Consider the following 19622-nt stretch of genomic DNA (forward strand, 5'->3'; position numbering starts at 1 on the left):
TTTTTTTTTTTTTTTTTTTTTTTTTTTTTTTTTAAAGATTTTTATTTTTATTATTTATTTGACAGAGAGAGATCACAAGCAGGCAGAGAGGCAGGCAGAGAGAGAGGAGGAAGCAGGCTCCCCACTGAGCAGAGAGCCCGATGTGGGCCTCGATCCCAGGACCCTGAGATCATGACCTGAGCCGAAGGCAGCGGCTTAACCCACTGAGCCACCCAGGCGCCCAGTATTTTTGTATTCTTTGAGCAAATATCTAGTAGTGCAGTTGCTGCATTGTAGGGTAGTTTTATTTTTAACTTTTTGAGGAACTTCCATACTGTTTTCCAGAGTGGCTGTACCAGTTTGCACTCCCATCAACAGTGTCAGAGGATTCCTCTTTCTCCACATCCTCACCAATACCTGTTGTTTCTTGTGTTTTTGATTTTAGTGATTCTGACAAGTGTGAGGTTATACCTCATGGTAGTTTTGATTTGTGTTTCCCTGATGATCAGTGATGTTGAGCATCTTTTCATGTGGCTGTTGGTCATCAGTATGTCTTCTTTGGAAAAATTTCTATTTGTGTATTCTGCTCATTTTTTAATTGGATTATTCATTTTTCAGGTGTTGAGTTTTTTAACCTCTTTATATATTTTGGATACTAACCCTTTATTGGATGTCAGTTGCAAATATCTTCTCCCATTCTGTAGGCTGTCTGTTAGTTTGATTGGTTGTTTCCTTCACTGTGCAGAAGCTTTTAAGTTTGATGTAGTTCAGTAGTTTTTTTGCTTTTGTTTCCCTTGCGTCAGGAGACATCTAGAAAGAAGCTGCTACTGCCGATGTGAAAGAGGTAATTGCCTGTGTTCTCTAGGATTTCTATGATTTCAGGTCTCACATTTAGGTGTTTAATCCGTTTTGAATTTATTTTTCCATATGGTGTTAAGAAAGTGGTCCAGTTTCATTCTTCCGCATGTTGCTGTCCAGTTTTCCCAGTGCCCATTGTTGGAGAGACTTTTTTTTCAGTGGATGTTCTTTCCTGCTTTGTTGAAGATTAATTGACCATATAGTTGTGGGTTTATTTCTGTGCTTTCTATTCTGTTCCATTCATCTGTGTGTCTGTTTTGGTGCCAGTACCATACTGTCTTGATTGCTATAGCTTTGGAGCTTTAATCTTTGGTGATGGAGGTCCTGCCCCCCAATTTTTCTATACCCATAGCACATATTCATGAATCTTATTGCTGTTAGTTCACTGCTAGAGCCCCTGTCTGTTTATCAAGATTATTAGTGTCTGTGCATGCATACTGGGCTCTCTTGCTGGAAAGTGTGCACAGCAGGAAGGACTAGGTACTGTGGTGGAGTGTGGGAAACAAGCTAAACATGAGTTTTCTATAAGGGGTTTGGTGCTACTTATATTTTAGAATGTGTTATACGATTTCTATCAGTACCTTATATTAATTATATAAAGAATTGCTGTCACTAAAAATGTGAAATTACCTGGGGCACCCGGGTGGCTCAGTGGGTTAAGCCTCTGCCTTCCGCTCAGGTCATGATCTCAGGGTCCTGGGATTGAGTCCCACAGGGAGCCTGCTTCTCCCTCTGCCTGCCTCTCTGTTTACTTGTGATCTCTTGTCTGTCAAATAAATAAATAAAATCTTTAAAATTTTTTTAAAAATGTGAAAGAATTCTTATAGCCCATTATTTTACTTTTTCAGAATTTGAGCTGTCATATTGGTTTCTTGTAGAGCCAATAGAGCCTCAGGCAGCCAGATTCCAACCCTGACTCAGAAAGTCACTCACTTAGGCCTAGTACCTGGGCATGTTACTTAGTGTCTCTGTGTCTGGGTCTTCCTGGTGATAGTTGATAAAATAAAATTATTGTGGGGATTATATGAGATACTATATATGTAAAGTACTTAGAATAATGTGTGGAGTTCAATAGTGGTAATATTCTGTATATATTTTTTTCCTGCAGAAAACACTTGAAAGTAAATATTCATATATCTTCAAACTTAGGCCTTCTGGACTCTTCTGGCACCTCCAAAAGAATGTTGTGTTTTAACTATTTAAGCCTTAAGCAATTCAAAGTAGTTCAAATTTTATGGGTGCCTGGGTGGGTCAGTTGGTTAAGCAACTGCCTTTGGCTCAGGTCAGGATCCTGGAGTCCCAGGATCGAGTTCCCCTGCCGCATTGGGCTCCCTGCTCAGCAGAGTCTGCTTCTCCCTCTGACCTCCTCCCCTCTCATACTCTCTCTCTGTCTCTCTGTCAAATCAAAGTAGTTCAAATTTTAAGTTTTGTCCCAGCTTTCGCAAAGAATCTGATAAAATTATTTTACCTTTTACATAGGAATTTATTTTGAAGTAAGAATAAAATACTTGCTGTATTCTCCATGGTTTACTCTTTTTTCTCTTCTAAACACATCTGACTTCCAGGCAGTTGTTAGGCCCTAGAGATACAACAGTGAAAAAGGCACACATGTTCCCCCAGTGTAATAAGGGAGGCAGGCTGTCCTACCTTTAATCACATGGGTAATTAAATTCTACTAAGCCAGGATCTTTAGATCTATGAGAGCATTTGACAGGGAGGACTCACTGGGTCTAAGTTTTGATATGTACTATTGTATTGTTATTGTTCATTTTTAATAGCAGAAAAGATGTCTGTTTCTGTGATGTTTACTCTTGTATTATATTTTTCTATCACACATCTTTTTTAATTTCTAAAGTTTAATCTCATTTTAAAAGGTCCGACTTGTACATTTACTTACATACATTTTCTGTTTCATAATTTTTATCATTTTGCTTTTACTGATGTCAGTTCCTTTTACTTTGGTTGTTTTATCAGCCTTTTCCTACCTTCGGCAGTAGCACTGGAGACTGTTTAGTAGGAGGAAAACAAACGGAGAACTGTGTATTTCTCACCTCTGCTCCAGTAAAATGGCGTTTTTGTAGGATCGGAGTAGAATATCCTTGACACAAATTGCAGGAAGTACTATGAGTCTGAGGCCTCTTGGGAATCGGAGATCTGTCCCGCCGCTGGTTTCTCCATTTCTCTCAGAGACCTGGCTCTCTGCTTGCTTCCGTTTTGCTTTGCTTTTCTGCTTGATGTTTTCCAGCCTCCCTCACTTAACCATCCTCTCTCTCTCCTTTCCTGTCTTCAGCCCTTCCTTTATCCTTTCCCTTCCTCAAGTCTTTTTCCTTCCATTCCCGAATCCCCATTTTTTTTTTTTTTTTCGTTTTTCCTCCCACAATCAAACATGTTTCAAAAGTTGAAAAATCCCCTGCTAGATGTTTCTGACTTTTGGATCAAGGTGAAATGATCAACAGAGGCCATATGCCATTGATTTGTTACATGCTGAGAAAACCTGAAGGAAAAGAACTCCTACGGCCTTATAAATCCTAGTCACCTAAGTTTTATCACTACTCTCTTGATAGTATCTTTGTTCTCTCAGAAGCAGTGAATCGACCATCAGTAAATTGGGTCACTGCCCCTTTAAGTGGAAACTGCCTTGAGGGGGCCCGGGAGTGGGGAGGGGGGGGGACTCCTTCCTGCCACGCTGGGTCCGCAGGAGTGTCAGTTGGCCCGAGAGCTGAGGGAGGCGCTGGAGAGCGACGGTAGCTTGCACGACGACGACTGCGTGCGCATCTAGAAACCTTTGCTGTAGCCTAGTGACGGACCTGCTGTGAGGACTTCCCTGGATGTAGCTCATGGCCCCGCCGGCGTCCTAGACCGTGTTCATTCCCTCGAAAGGCAGTTGGCTCCTCAGTCCTCGTCCTGGAGGCTGAAATCAGGTTCAGTTCCGTCACTTTTGTTTTTCCTTCGTAGTCGGGGATATTAGAAAAGCTGTTTTTGAAACCACTTGGAAGATCACTTGAAGTTTGTGAAAGGAGGAATTTTTTCCCCCTTTGGGTGTTGACCGAGAGGAGTCGTGTGGAGTCCTGTTTCAGGGAATGATTTTTTAGAATTCAGTTGTGTAGCAACTCCGTAATTCGGTTCATCCGTTGTGAGTTGACTTAACATTGTAGATCTTCCGGAATTTCATAGGGAGCTTTTCGGCCCCAAGATATTACCTTCGTTTATTCATGCTTGAGAATGATGTTAGCTGTACTTAGAAGCCTTTACATTTATTTGTGAAGCAGCAGTTGCGTGGTTCTTATGAAATGTTCAAAATTTTTGTGAATGCTTTTTAGAGCAAATTCTAGGTTGCTTAGTATGTATATGTATATATGTTTGTGGTGTTCTTATCTACTGTTTCTATAACTTACACTGATTTGAATTTGGAAAAATTACCCATCCACTCCTATATTTCTACGTCAATGTAAAATACTTAAGAGAAGTTGGTGCTAGTTTTTCAAATTAAAAATTAACTTAGAATTACATTTTTAAAACCATTTAAATTTCAAGATGAGCTGTTAGCTGGCTTAAAATTCGAGAAAATAGGTGTAGGAATTTTGCAGTTAGCTTACTATGAAAAGATGCAGATTAAAGTTTGTTTTAAAGGGAGGTGACTCAAAAGGATAATGGACAAATACACTTTTCAGTCTTCTAATTAAATCTGTAGGTTCACAAATTTTAACAGTTTGAAGAAAAGATATTCATTAGAGTTGAAATGGCAAATGGGAAATCTTCTGCTTATCATAAATGAAAATTCTTGAATCTTAAAGGAGAAATAAGCTTTTTTGCCTATATTATTCCTTGTATAGGATGGCAAATTTTTCTAATTGTATTTATGGAAAATTAATTCATTTATTAATTCTAATTTATTTTGATTAAGGGTTCTGGAAATGTTTGCAAACTTTCTAATAAGGTTGTCACATGATTTCAGAACAATAAGTGGACTAAGAAATCATTTACTATCTGATTATTAATGGTCAAATAATATTTATTTTTATAACAATATAAATGCAGATGGAAAGATTGTTTTTTAAGAAAATGTTGAAATAATTTAAATTTTAGTTGTTGACAGATAATGAGGAATTATTATTTAAAATGTAATTTTTTTAGAGCTGGCTTATGATGATTTTAAAAAGACACACTTTAGTTAAACCAAATAGAACTTATGATTCACAAATAATATCCCAGTGAAATGAATGGTTAATTGAAATTATTTTGGATATGTAGGATACATTTCACCTTAGTTATAGCATTAAGCAATCTTATTTGCTTACCTATTTTGGGATATGACTTGCCTCCCTGATGATTGGCTTTCAAAGTAACTAAATACTCTATAAGTGCCTTTACATGTATTGTCTCATTTGGATCCTTGGAATAACTTGTGAGGGAAGGTAAGGCAAATATTTTGCAAGTGAAGAAATTGAGCTCAAGAGATAGCTACTTAAGGAAGCATATAGCTAGTGAGAATAGGTCCCAGTCTTCTAGCTCCTATGTTTTTAAGTATATATTTAGCACATTTAAAGTATGCTCAGTAAATATTTGTCAAATGAGTTAGCAGAAGTAATTTTCACCATAAAACAATATATATTCATTGAAGATTTAGCTAGAAATCTCTTTAATAAAACTAATATCATATTTTATTGGCAATTTTTATTTATTTAACATATAGTGTGTTATTTCAGGGGTACAGGTTTGTGATTCAACAGTCTTACACAATTTACAGCACTCACCATAACACTTACCCTCCCCAGCCACCTCATCTCTCCACTCCCCTCCCCTCCAGCAACACTCAGTTTGTTTCCTGAGACCAAGAGTCTCTTATGGTTTGTCTCTGTCTCTGGTTTCATCTTGTTTCATTTTTCCCTCCCTACCCCTATGATCCTCTGTCTTGTTTCTCAAATTTTTCATATCAGTGAATGTGATAATTATCTTTCTCTGACTGACTTATTTTGCTTACCATAGTAGCCTCTAGTTCCATCCATGTCATTGCAGATAGCAAGATTTTTTGATGGCTGCATAATATTCCATTTTGTGTGTGTGTGTGTGTATGTATGTGTATGTGTGTGTGTATAGATATAAACACATCATATCTTCTTTATCCATTCTGCTGTTGATGGACATCTAGGCTCTTTCCATAGTTTGGCTATTATGGATTTTGCTGCTGTAAACATTGGGGTTCACGTGCCCCTTTAGATCACTACATTTGTATCTTTAGGATAAATACCCAGTAGTGCAATTGCTGGGTCATAGGGTAGCTCTATTTTCATCTTTTTGAGGAATCCTCTTACTTTTTTCCAGAGTGGCTGTACCAACTTGCATTCCTCTCAGCAGTGGAGGAGGGTTCCCCTTTCTCTGCATCCTCCCCAAACACCTATTGTTTCCTGACTGGCTAATTTTAGCCATTCTGACTGGTATGAGGTAGTATCTCACTGTGGTTTTGACTTGTATTTCCCTGAATGCTGGATGAGGTGGAGCACATTTTCATGTGTCTGTTGGCCATTTGGATGTCTTCTTTGCAGAAAAGTCTGTTCATGTCTTCTGCCCATTTCTTGACTGGATTATTTGTTCTTTGGGTGTTGAGTTTGAGAAGTTCTTTATAGATTTTGGATGCTAGCCCTTTATGTGATATGTTGTTTGCAGATATCTCCTCCCATTCTGTCAGTTGTCTTTTGGTTTTGTTGACTGTTTGTTTTCTTTGCTGTGAAAAAGCTTTTATCTTGATGAAGTCCCAATAGTTCATTTTTGCCTTTGCTTCTGTTACCTTTGGTGCTGTTTCTAAGAGGTTGCTGTAACTGAGGTTGAAGAGGTTGCTGCCTGTGTTCTTCTCAAGGATTTTGATGGATTCCTGTCTCATATTGAGGTCTTTCGTCCATTTTGAGTCTATTTTTGTGTACAGTGTAAGGAAATGGTCTGGTTTCATTCTTCCTCATGTGGCTGTCCAATTTTCCCAACACCATTTGTTGAAGAGACTGTCTTTTTTCCATTGGACATTCTTTCCTGCTTTGTTGAAGATTAGTTGACCATAGAGTTGAGGGTCCATTTCTAGGCTCTCTCTTCTGTTCCATTGATCTATGTGTCTGTTTTTGTGCCAGTACCATTTTGATGAATTTATTTGTTTTGATGATTGCAACTTTGTAATAGAGCTTGAAGTCTGGAATTGTGATGCTGCCAGCTTTGGTTTTCTTTTTCAATATTCCTCTGGATGTTTTCCTTCCATTTCCATTTTTTGGAACAGTTGCAGGAGAATAGGTATTAATTCTTCTTTAAATGTTTGGTAGAATTCCCCTGGGAAGCCATTTGGCCCTGGCTCTTGTTTGTTGGGAGATTTTTGATGACTGCTTCAATCTCCTTACTGGTTATGGGTCTTTTCAGGTTTTCTATTTTTTCCTTGTTTAGTTTTGTAGTTTATACTTTTCTAGGAATGCATCCATTTCTTCCAGATTGTCTAATTTGCTGACATATAGTTGCTCATAATATGTTCTTATAATTGTTTGTGTTTCTTTCATATTGGTTATGATCTCTCCTCTTTCATTCATGATTTTATTAATTTGCATCCTTTCTCTTTTCTTTTTGATAAGTCTGGACAGGGGTTTACAGTCTTCAAAGAACCAGCTCCTAGTTTCGTTGATCTCTTCTACTGTTCTTTTGGCTTCTATTTCATTGATTTCTACTACGATCTTTATTATTTCTCTTTTCCTGCTGGGTTGGGTTTTATTTGCTGTTCATTCTCCATCCTTTACATGTGCGGTTAGGTTGTGTATTTGGGTCCTTTCTTGTTTCTTGAGAAAGGCTTGTATTGCTATATACTTTCCTCTTAGGACCACCTTTGCTGCATCCCAAAGATTTTGAACAGTTGTGTTTTCATTTTCATTTATTTCCATGAATTTTTTTTAATTCTTCTTTAATTTACTGGTTGATCCATTCGTTCTCTAGTAGGATACTCTTTAACCTCCATGTTTTTTAGTTCTTTCCAACTTTCCTCTTGTGGTTGAGTTTTAGTTTCAAAGCATTGTGGTCTGAAAATATGCAGGGGATGACCCCAGTCTTTTGATACCGGTGGGGCGCCTGGGTGGCTCAGTGGGTTAAGCCGCTGCCTTCGGCTCAGGTCATGATCTCGGGGTCCTGGGATCAAGTCCTGCATCGGGCTCTCTGCTCAGCAGGGAGCCTGCTTCCTCCTCTCTCTCTCTCTCTGCCTCTCTGCCTACTTGTGATCTCTCTCTGTCAAATAAATAAAATAAAATCTTTAAAAAAAAAAAAAAAAAAGAGACCTGCTTTGTGACCCAGGATATGATCTATTCTGGAGAATGTTCCTTGTGCACTAGAGAAGAATGTGTATTCTGTTCCTTTGGGATGGAATGTTCTGAATATATCTGTGATGTCCATCTGGTCCAGTGTGTCATTTAAAGCCTTTATTTCCTCATTGATCTTTTGCTTAGATGATCTGTCCTTTTCAATGAGGGTGTTAAAGTTGCCTACTATTATTGTATTATTGTCAATATGTTTCTTTGATTTTGTTATTAATTGGTTTATATAATTGGCTGCTCCCATGTTAGGGGCATAGATATTTAAAATTGTTAGATCTTCTTGTAGGACAGACCCTTTGAGGATGGTATAGTGTCTTTCCTTATCACTTACTATAGTCTTTGGTTTAAAATCTAATTTGTCTGATAATAAGGATTGCCACCCCAGCTTTCTTTTGATGTCCATTAGCATGGTAAATGGTTTTTCACTCCCTCACTTTAAATCTGGAGGTGTCTTCAGGTCTAATATGAGTCTTTTGCAGAAAGCATATCGATGGGTCTTGTTAATGGTTCTTGTTTTTTATTTATCCAATCTGATACCCTGTGTCTTGATTGGGGCATTTAGCCCATTTACATTCAGGGTAACTATTGAAAGATATGAATTTAGTGCTACTGTATATTGTCTCTGTTCCTTTCTGGTCTGTGTTACATTTAGGCTCTCTCTTTGCTTAGAGGATCCATTAGTTGTTTCCTTTAGGGCTGGTTTGATGTTTGCAAATTCGTTTAGTTTTTGTTTGTCCTGGAAGCTTTTTAATTTTCCTTCTATTTTCAATGACAGCCTAGCTGGATATAGTATTCTTGGCATATTTTTCTCATTTAGTGCTCTGAATATATGATACCAGGCCTTTCCAACTTGCCAGATCTCTGTGGATAGGTCTGCTGCCAGTCTAATATTTTTACTGTTGTAGGTAGCTCTTGTGCTGAGCTGCTTTCAGGATTTTCTCTTTATTTCTGAGATGAACCTAATAGTAATAGTAAACCTAAGTTTTACTATTAGAAGACAGAGTGTTGACCTATTTTCATTGATTTTTGAGGGGGTTTCTCTGAGCCTTCTGGAGTTACCTGTTTCCCTCCCCAAATTAGGGAAGTTCTCTGCTATAATTTGCTCCAATATACCTTCTGTCCCCTCTCTCCCCCTTCTTCTGGGATCCCAATTATTCTAATAGTTTCGTCTTTTGATATCACTTATCTCTAGAATTCTCCCCTCATGATCCATTAGTTGTTTAGCTTTCTTTTTTTCAGCTTCTTTTTTCTCCATCATTTGGTCTTCTATATCACTAATTTATTTGGTCTTCTATATCACTAATTCTCTCTTTTGCTTCATTTATCCTGGTAGTAAGAGCCTCCATTTTTGAGTGCACTTCATTAATAGCTTTTTTGATTTCAGCTTGGTTAGATTTTAGTTCTTTTATTTTTCCAGATAGGGATTCTCTAGTATCTTCTATGTTTTTTTTTAAGCCCAGCTAGTATCTTTATAATCGTCATTCTAAACTCTAGGTCTGACATCTTACTAATGTCCATATTATTAGGTCCTTAGCCTTATTACTACCTCCTGTTCTTTTTTAGAGGTAAGTGTTTTGTTTTTTCATTTTGTCCAGAGAAGAATAGATGAATGAGAGAACAAAATGCTAAAAGGGTAACAACAGCCCCAGAAAAATATACGCTAAACAAATCAGAAGAGACCCAAAACTGGGGGGGAAAGAAGCAAAAAATTTTAAAAAGGTATGATCAGGCTAGTGAATAGAACAGAGCTACACACTTAATTTTGGTTGTATTTTGGTCTGTTAGAAGAAACTGCCTCCTAAAATTTTAAAGAAAGAAAAAAATATATATATATATACACACACATACATACATACAGCAGTAAGGGTAAATATCATGAAGGATGGAATATGACTGTAAAGATGAAAACTAAAAAAGATTCTTAAAAAGGAATTGATAAGAAGTTGGTTGAAAAAGAAAGGAAAAAATTTATTTATTTATTTTTTTCGTTTGGAAGAAAAAAATTTAAAAAAGGAAAGAATGTGATCAGGTGGGAGACTAGAACAAAGCCATACACTAGATTTAGCGTATATTTTAATCTGTTACAAAAAAACTGTATCTCAAAATTTTGAAGAAAGAAAAACTTAAATATATACAAAAAATAAGGTAAAATAAAATGAAGGGATAGAATATGACTGGAAAAATGAAAATTAAAAAATATTTTTAAAAAGGTATTGACAAGATGTTGGCTAAAATAGGCTAAGATGTTAGTTAAAAGAAAGAAAATTGAAAAAATTAACTTTGAAAGACTAAGGAATCATGGGAAAAAGCCATGAAATCTATGTGCAGTATTTCCCTACTGCTGGAGTTTTGCAGTTCTCATTGATCAGTAAACTTGGTCTTGGCTGTATGTTCTTGCAGATCTTCTAGGGGCAGGGTTTATTGCAGTGATTCTCAAATGTCTTTGCCCTGGGTGGAGTTGTACCACCCTTGCCAGGGGCCAAGCTAAGTAATCCACTTGGGTTTGCTCTCAGGAGCTTTTGTTCCATGAAAGCTTTCTCTACAGCTTTGGAGGATGAGAATGAAAATGGCAGCCTCTCAATCTCTGGCCCTGGAGGAACCGAGAGTTCAGGGGTCCCCCACTTCAGTGAGCCCTCAGAGAGTAGCAGTTAATCACTCCTGTCTCCCTGGTCTCCAGTCTCACTCCTAGTTAACCCAGCATGTGACCAAGTGTTTCTATCTCTGGCCCCATTTGGAGTCTCCAAACCCAGTAGATTCCCGCAGTGTGTTCCTGCCCACTCCTCCCAGTGGAGAAGGGGGGTTTACTCCTGGATCTGCCACTTCTGGGGTCCCTGCTCAAAGAGCAATGGTCTGACTGTGTTGCATATCACGGTTTATGGCAACCCTGAGCTGAGAGCCCACTCCTTGGTTCACTCTTTGCAGCTGGCTTTCCCACTCTGATAACCTGGGAGCTCTGCCGCACCCAGGTACCCCTGGTCTGTGACCCCAAGGGTCCTGAGACCACACTGTCCCAGTGAGCATTCAACCCCCTGCTTAGCCACTGGAGTAACGTTCTTCCATGGGGTAAACTTCTAAAAGTTTTGATTTTGGGCTCCGCTGCTCTATCATTTGCAGGTAGCCAGCTCATGGAGGCTTCATCCCCCTTTCCCCACCTGCCCCACAGGCTGTCTCCCTGTATATTGCCTTGGATTCACTTCTCTGTATGTCCTACCTTCCAGAAAGTGGTTGATTTTCTCTTCATAGAATTGCTGCTATTCTTTTCTTCTATCTCTTGTTGAGTTTATAGGTGTTCAGAATGGTTTGATAACTATCTAGCTGAATTCCTGGGACCAGGCGAAATTTAAGTCTCCTACTCCTCCGCCATCTTGCTAAACACTTTTATATTGGCAATTTAAAATCTGATCATAGACCTGGTCTGAGTGAAGAAGGTTATCTAGAGAAGTTTATGTCCAATTTTAGGGACATGCATGGAGAAAATCAAGAAGAGCTATTCATTTTATCAAGAAAGCTAAAAGGGAAATGGAGTAAAGGAAGGGCTTTGAGAGAGCATTAAAAGGTGGTGATTTGTTACAAAAATGGAATTTAAAGCAGATGAACTTACAAATCTTTGCTTCTTGAGTTTTCTTGAATCTTCTCTTTTTCTGAGTTTACTTATGGAACTTATAGGTAATACTGATATCCTTGTTTCTCCTGTAGTCACTTAGCAGATTATTTTCTGTGGAGAGAAAAGATTAAAGATGGTAGAAAAATTTATTTGCTTAATAATTGATAGTGTCACCATCCTTGATAAAAAATTTTTTTGTTTTGTACCTTTGTTAATGCCAGTCTCAACTCTGTGTAGTACAAGACTTTATACTACAAACAAATTTAGCATTTGTAGTGGAGCTTCTCTGGGGAATGATTTTAAAGATGGAAGGAATGGGCAAAAATAGGTACCTTGAAACAAAGTTCAGCTGCCTTTCTTCCCAAATTCTTTTACACTCTTTACATACTTCTTCTGAAATACATGGCAGTAGATCATCTCTTTGTGTCTGTCCTACTAAAATATAAAATTTTGAGGGTAAAGATGATGAGTTTTCATGTTTTTGTCAAATAAAGAGGTAGCTTTTAAATGGATGAATGGATGAGAGTTGAGAGAAAAATCAGATATGTTAATGGTCATGATTATCTGAGGGATTCATACCAGCATGCATGGTAGAAAATGCTGCTTTATAGGAAAAAAGAGAAGGTTGTGAGATAAAAGAGATAACCAGCATTTGTCAAAGAAATAAATTCAAATGATATTTTAGATCACAAAAATGGCAGTTGTTTGCCCTGTGCTCTTTCCTGGAAGTTTTAACACTGTAAATGCTGCTTAAAGTCATCCTTAACAGAAAAGCAATTTAGCCAAAAGATCTGATTATCTTTTCAGAAACATTTTAGGAACTATTCTATTTTTATCTATATAAACTCTATTCTGTTAGATATGGTAGTTAGTACAGGTTATCTGTCCTCTGAGGCTCAGTGTCTTTATGGATAAGCTGGGGATAATAAGAGTACCTCCTTCACAAGGTTAACAGGAGGATTATTAAATACAATAGATCAGGTAAAGTACAAAGCACAGAGTTATAGGTACTCTCAAGATTCAGGTTTTTGACCTACATAAATAGAATTTCATATGATTCTTTGTCATATTATTGTCATTATTTTTTTTTGTAATTGGTGTTCAGATTGTCACAGAATAAATTTTCAGTCCTTTATATGTCAAGAGACTTGGTTTTCTAAAAGGAATTGTTATAGAAGGTGCTCTGAGAATGACAGTGGTCCTATATTTTTATATACAATTTTAAAACTAACCTTATTCATGTCAACATGTTAAGAAACAATTCTTTATTTATATTTGTTGAGTCTGAACAGTTTAAGAATTATGAAATATACATAGTAAAAGTATAAGGGAATATTACATGTAATCTTCATAGTTTAAAGTTGATCAAGCAGAGCTATATTGTGGGCAGTAAAAATTTTGCAGTTCTGTTTATATAACATGACAGTTATTGAACTACAGAAAGAAAAGCGTGATCCATAATTGCTACAAAAAATTTACTGAGTGTTCCAAGTGCTCACAGTTACATTTCTACACTTTAAGGGAGAATTTAGCTTTCACCTTAGAAACAATTTCTTTAAGTCAAACATAGGCAATTTGATAAATTCCTATAAATTTCAGGGAACATTAACATCAATAAATGCTATATTACTTTGATATTTTTTGAAATGAGCACTTTTTTAAAAAAATCAAATTTTGTTTTAAAGTACGAAGTAGTGTACTTTTGAATAGGTACCACAAGGTGGCAGAATTGTATTTTTGCAGATTCTTTTTGCTTTGATGTACAGCAAAGGCTTGGTTGTCTAATGTCAGAAGTTTTCCATGTGATTAACTGTTAAGCATTTTATATACCAGAACTATTCAATTTTAACTTTTCTGGTAGAAAACTTGCTAAACTACATTCCATGCTTTCCTGAATTTGTAAGCAGAAGATGAGGCTAAGTTGCCGTTGATGAGGGAGCCATTTGAATACCAGTTATTGGATTGTGTTAAGATGAAGTGATAGGTGAAGGTAGTGTGGAGGGAATGAGGACTGGTCCCAGCAGAGACTGGATTTTTGTGCTCTTAAAAGCAGTGCCTGACGTCAGTTCACCTTCGGCTTATCAATATTTTTTTCTATTAAAGTGAAGTGAATATCAAGTGCCAGGCTCTGGCATGATAGTTTTCTGCAAGATTGAATAGCAAATGAAGGCAGACATTGCCTTCTCCCAGGGCATTTTGTGACGGGTTGTTGGAGGGAAGGAAAATAAACTATGGGGCCTTGAAACTTTGTCATCAATGGGCTCTCTAGACAGTGAGGAATAGGATTCTGTAGTGCAGTTATATAGAACATTAGAAACTGATGTAACTACTTGTGTAGCAACTTCAAGAAATCTTATTATAATATTTTAGACCCTGAATTGTGCATAATTTGTATGAGTGAGATAATATTGATTACAAAAGATATGTCTAAGTGTGAGTACTTTTCCCTGGTGACTCTGTTTTCCTTATCTAGTCATTGAAGAGCTTTTCCAAGGCAATCTGTGTCTTTATTGGGGATACAATAAGCATTGGGTAAAATCTTCAGTCTCTTGGACTTCTCAGTTTATTTCTGGATGCTGCTTTTGGTCACCACTTCTCTCTCCCCTTCCCTATACTTCCAGGTCTAGAGTTATTCCGTGTATCTGTTGCAAAAAACTGGACTATAGAGAAGTTTTCTTCTGGATTTCTTTCCTTCATTAATTATTTGCATATTTAAAAAATCTTTTAAGATACTATATAGAATTCATTAGACCGAATATCAGAATGAATCAATTCAACCTCACATAAGCAGTAAGAAAACAGTAGTTGAGCTTTACTGATGAAGGGGAAAGGAAGAGGACTTGGTCTCCAGCAGCAGCTCCGTGTTTCTCTGGCTTTGGCAAATGTTCATCTTACCTGCCGGCCATTTTTCTGCTCTCCATAGATCATCAGCTCACGGAGGGTTGTGTTTTTGCCTTCATCTTTTCACTCGGCCCTTCTGGGGTAACTGGAGACCTCTCAGTGCTCTGGAGAAGCTGCAGAATGGACTGATAAAGTAGCTCCATCTGAAATGGATATAAGAGCATAGACACTTGATCCTTTCTTCTCAGTTCTCCTTGGTAGTAACAACTTTTTTTTTTTTTTTTTTTTTTACTTCTAGTAGGTGAAGTGGTATAAGTTTCATGACTTAAATAGATGGATAAATTTTCCTAACTTTTAATTTTAGAATGTAGAAGTTTTCTTCCTGGCAAGATACTATATGTTTTTTAGTAAAAAATAATCCTATTCAAAATTTGCAAATTGTTTTTGTGGATTATATAAAGGATTCGTACTTTAAGAACAGGCTAAACCCACCCTGTTGCATTAGGACAGTTTTTGTGTAATTGTACACTCTGAAACTAAATTAACTTTGAGATTACCTGAAAGGTCAGGTGCAAGACCTCCGCTGTGTTAACATCCTCTTGTCTTCCATGCTCTGCGAAATGTATAAGTATTAACAAGTAGCTCACCTGAGATGGTAGCAAGTTTGAACATTTAACTCTAAGATAGCTAGAATCTCCTTGAAAGAATTTAAAGAATTCACCCACAGGTTAAGTGTTTTCTCATTCTAAATGTAGTTGTTTTTTTTTTTCACATTAACATTCTTAGTTTATTAATCCTCTCGTGAAAAATCTGCACAATCACCAAAGATAAAGCCACTGCAGCATCTTTACTCCTTCTGTTGTCCAATCTCCAGCTCACTTTTTGCCAGCACCAACATTGGCTTTCGCAGTCCCCCTGACTTTCTTCATTCTGTTCTTGCATTCTTTTCACTGTTTTCTTGAGGTCTTTTTCTTCTCATACAGACCATGTCTTGCAAGTCTATGTTTGGGTTCATTTTTCTTTGCATAATCCAAGGAATCATAAATCATGCCAAAGCCAGTTGTCTTGCCACCACCAAAATGGGTTCTGAATCCAAATACAAATATGACATCTGGTGTGGTCTTGTACATTTTGGCTAGTTTTTCCCGAATTTCTGTCTTAGGTACTGTTGCCTTTCCAGGATGAAGGACATCAATAACCATTTGTTTGCGCTGAAGTAGTCGGTTGGTCATGAACTTCCTGGTCCGGATAGTTACTGTGTCGTTCATGATGGCGGCCGAGCTTCAAGCAGCCGGAGAGGAAAAGAGCCTAAATGTAGTTTTAAGATATATTTAGTTCTTGCTTTGGTGAAAGAATTTCGGGTTAAAAAATGCATTGTAGTTGAATTTTAAAGAAAGAAGTTAGAGTTGGCTAAGGGGCAGTTAGTTACAGACTTGGAACGCCAAACTAAAGAGTGGGATTTTATCCTATAGGTACTGTCTAATCATTAAAGGACTCAACAGAACAGGCAACTGGCAAGAAAATTAGGAAAATTCTAAGAAATTAATCTGGAAGCAGTGTGCAGGATGAATTTGTTTGGATCTGGCTGGATAGAGATTGGGACCAGATTGACCAAGTGATATGGTGATAATCTGGAATAGCAGTGGGAATAGAGAAAAGGCAGAGATATTATCAGGGAAGAACTGATAGGACATAGAAAATTGCTAAGTGTTTAAGAAAAAAGTGTTATATAAAATTTCTATTTTTGTCAGAGACAGAAGTCTTAGACATAAGCTTGTCCTTCTATAGGAAAACTATTTCTGTACATTTAGCATATTTCAAACTCTTCATTATAAAGGAGATAATGCTACTTGATGTAAAGCTCAACAGTGGAAGATACTATTGATTTTGATACTTATTTCGAAGAATGATATGGCTAAAAATGACTTTGAAAGATCATGGTGTAGTGGTTCTCAAATACTATTAATCTCAGAATCATTTGGTTTATTGGGGATGGGGGAGGGTATTCTAAAGGCTGCAGAATGTCATGGTTAAGAGCACAGACTGTATGTAGGTCTGCAGGTTTGAAACCTAGATCTACCCTTTATCATGAGCAAGCTACTTAATCTGTGTCCCAGTTAACTCTTAGGGTCCTTCCAGGAACTAAATCAGGTAAAATATAAAAAGTGCATAGACGATTTTCTGGCACATCGGAAATGCTGAATAAATGGTAGCAGCTGTTGTTCCTATTCATTGATCATTTCCTACCTCTGGAGATTGCAGTCCATACCTTTGACATTGGGCTCAGGAATCTGTATTTTTAAAATATCCCTTTCCGTGACTCTGATCACTAAGTGTAAAAACTCATTGCAACCTGCTTTTTTCTACCTCCCTATAATAGGACTGTTTAAACTACTCTAACCATTTTTATCCTTTATTTTGATGTTCCAAAGATGGCCATGTTTTTAAATAGTATGTGCTAGTATTTCAGCATGCTCCATCAGGAACTCCTTTTGAATAGTGTACCTAAATCCCTCTGGAAATTCCTCCAAGCCTCCCCCACCCCCTTTCTCCCCACTTTGTCCCTCCAGTGGAACTGAGGCTCCTAGCTCTTAGGTTCCAGCCCCACATGCTGACTGTCCCAGAAGCTGAGATCAGTGCTCTTTTGGTCTTAGACCTCACACTCCAGCTCTGATTGTTTCCAGCCCTACCTGTGCCCTCAGAAATATCCCTGTAAATTTTATTGGGGATAATGAACATATAGTCTTATTTACAATTACAACTGCAAAGTTTTTAAATGCATAAATTATTTCAGGGTTTTGTTTTCTGTTTTTGTTTTGTTTTTAATTCTTTTTAAGACCTGTTCTCCTATCCTTTGATTATTCCTGGTGCCTTCCTTTAGTTTCGTGGTTCTTCGCCCTGGCTTCATATTGAAATCACCTGGGGAACTTTTTTTTTCTTTTTGAGATTGTATTTATTTATTTATTTGACAGACAGAGATCACAAGTAGGTAGAGAGAGAGGGGAAGCAGCCTCCCTGCTGAGCTGAGAACCCAACGTGGGGCTCCATCCCAGGACCCTGGGACCACGACCGGAGCCGAAAGCAGAGGCTTCAACCCACCGAGCCACCCAGGCGCCCCCAACCTGGGGAACTTTTAAACTGTACCAATGCTCAGGTCTCAGATCAATTAAGTCAAGATGGGACCTCGTATCTGTGTTTGTGAAGAGCTTCTGTCTTGACTCTAAGGTTCAGTAGGGCTGAGAAATGGTGAGTTAGGCCCAGTGTCATCACCTACTTCACCACAGGTCAGACAAAGGAGTGTTTCAGGCATCAGAGGTGAATAATAGAGCTTCCCTGGTCTGGCAAAGTATTTGAGGCTATCGCAGGCCTCTCTGTGTACCCCTCTCTTTGTGCTTTAGACCTTTCCATATGCCATTCTCATATTAGGTCAAGGTCCTATGTTATATGCTCTCCTAGAACTGTAAAGTGTTCCTTAATAATGCAGGCATTTCTTCTATACCTTGATACATATGTTCCTCAAAACCTCGTTTTACAAAATTGCATGCAAAAAATAAAGACAGTGTGTGGAGAAAACAGAGCTGGGGCTAACTGTTCCATACTTAGGCAGCTTTGTAACCAGAGCAGTGAGAGAATAAAAAAATTGGTACCAGCTCAATATAGCTGGAAGTTCTCATGGTAAATATTAAAAATACATGCACAAAAAGTAGAGTGAAATGCCAGCAATGTTTTAATTAGAGCAGAGGCGGCAGGTGCTAAGATAAGGCAGAGGGAAATGGAGCTCCAAGCCAGTTGGGGCTGTGGTGAGGCTGGTACAGGAGGCAGCTAAGCTGGCATGAGCTGAAAGCTGCGCAGAGCTGGTGGGGGGGACTGCGGGTGGAAGCACTTGCTTTTAAGTCTTGTTAAATACAAATGAAAGGCCTCTTGCTGCTGCTATAGCAACAGAGTTGAGAGCTTTTTCCTTTCTTGTTAAAGGTTGCAATTCCGCTGTTCTGGCTCCTCTTGGTTGGAAAAAGTTTTGAATCAACAAAACTTCTGTGTTATCCTGACATCATTTTTCCATTTGCTGATCACTCATGAATTAATTTGCCTTCCAGAAACATATGCATGTTATAGCAAAGTGGACTATATATCACAATTTGTAATCCTAGACTAATTTGTGACATGACTTAGGCCTTCTTTCCCTCTAGAATATAAGCTCCCTGAGGTGGGACTGAGATTGTTCTGAACACTGGTCCTAGCAGGCATTTGCTGAATGAATGAATGACTCAGATAGAACTTTTCTAACAAAAGTGGTGGGAGCAACTAGAGAAAGGAGCATTGAGTATGCTTTTTAAAAAATGGAACAATGAAAGTGACCTAACCTTACAGAAAGTTTAGGAAGTAAAGGAGGAAATAACCCCTGATCCTTTCCTTAGTCATATTCTAATACTATTATTATTATTATTATTATCATTACTACATGGCCTTTTGAAGTATATGTCTTAGTTCTTTATTGTAACAAATTATCCTAAAATTGAGTGGTTTAAAACAACAAGAAACATCATCTTACTCCATTTCTAAGGGTCAGGAATTTGAGAGAAGCTTAGTGACCCTGGCTCTTAGCGACCCTTAGAGACCCTGGCTCAGGGTGTGTCATGAGCTTACAGTCAGGATGCCAGTTGGGGCTACATCTGAAGGCATGACGCTTGGCTAGAGGATCCACTTGTAAGAAGGCTCGCTCATATGGTTGGCAAGTGATGTTGGCTCTTGACAGAATGCCCATGATCCCTTGCTGTGTGGAACTCTCTCTAGAGCTGCATGAGGGTCTTCATGACATGGCAGCTGGCTTCTCCCAGAGAGAATGATCAAAGAGAGAGTAAGGCAGAATCCTTGTGACTTAGTGTTCGAAATCATACACCATCATTTGTGCAGTAGTATTCTCAGGTCAGCGCTATTCGGTATGGGGAAGAACTTTACAAGAGTATGAAAACCAAGACAGGTGGATCACTGGGCACCATCTTGAAGGCTAGCCA

At 38.0% G+C, this 19622-nt stretch overlaps 2 protein-coding genes across 2 annotated transcripts in view; one reads left to right on the plus strand and one right to left on the minus strand.

Annotated features, from left to right (window-relative positions):
- The window catches only part of TSC22D1 (TSC22 domain family member 1), a 138615-nt gene that overhangs the window by 86620 nt on the left and 32373 nt on the right, over positions 1-19622 (plus strand). The window lies entirely within an intron of this gene.
- LOC132002487 (small ribosomal subunit protein eS24-like) lies at positions 15400-15921 on the minus strand. Its single transcript, XM_059377491.1, has one exon. It carries the CDS (start codon positions 15876-15878, stop codon positions 15558-15560), a length of 321 nt encoding a protein of 106 aa, XP_059233474.1. The 5' UTR covers positions 15879-15921; the 3' UTR covers positions 15400-15557.

Source organism: Mustela nigripes, chromosome 15 (assembly GCF_022355385.1).
Source record: "Mustela nigripes isolate SB6536 chromosome 15, MUSNIG.SB6536, whole genome shotgun sequence".
Classification (NCBI taxonomy): Eukaryota; Metazoa; Chordata; class Mammalia; order Carnivora; family Mustelidae; genus Mustela; species Mustela nigripes.

Bases quoted from the DNA above. Each gene is read 5' to 3' on its own strand.
- LOC132002487 (XM_059377491.1), bottom strand. From the start codon at position 15,878: ATGAACGACACAGTAACTATCCGGACCAGGAAGTTCATGACCAACCGA.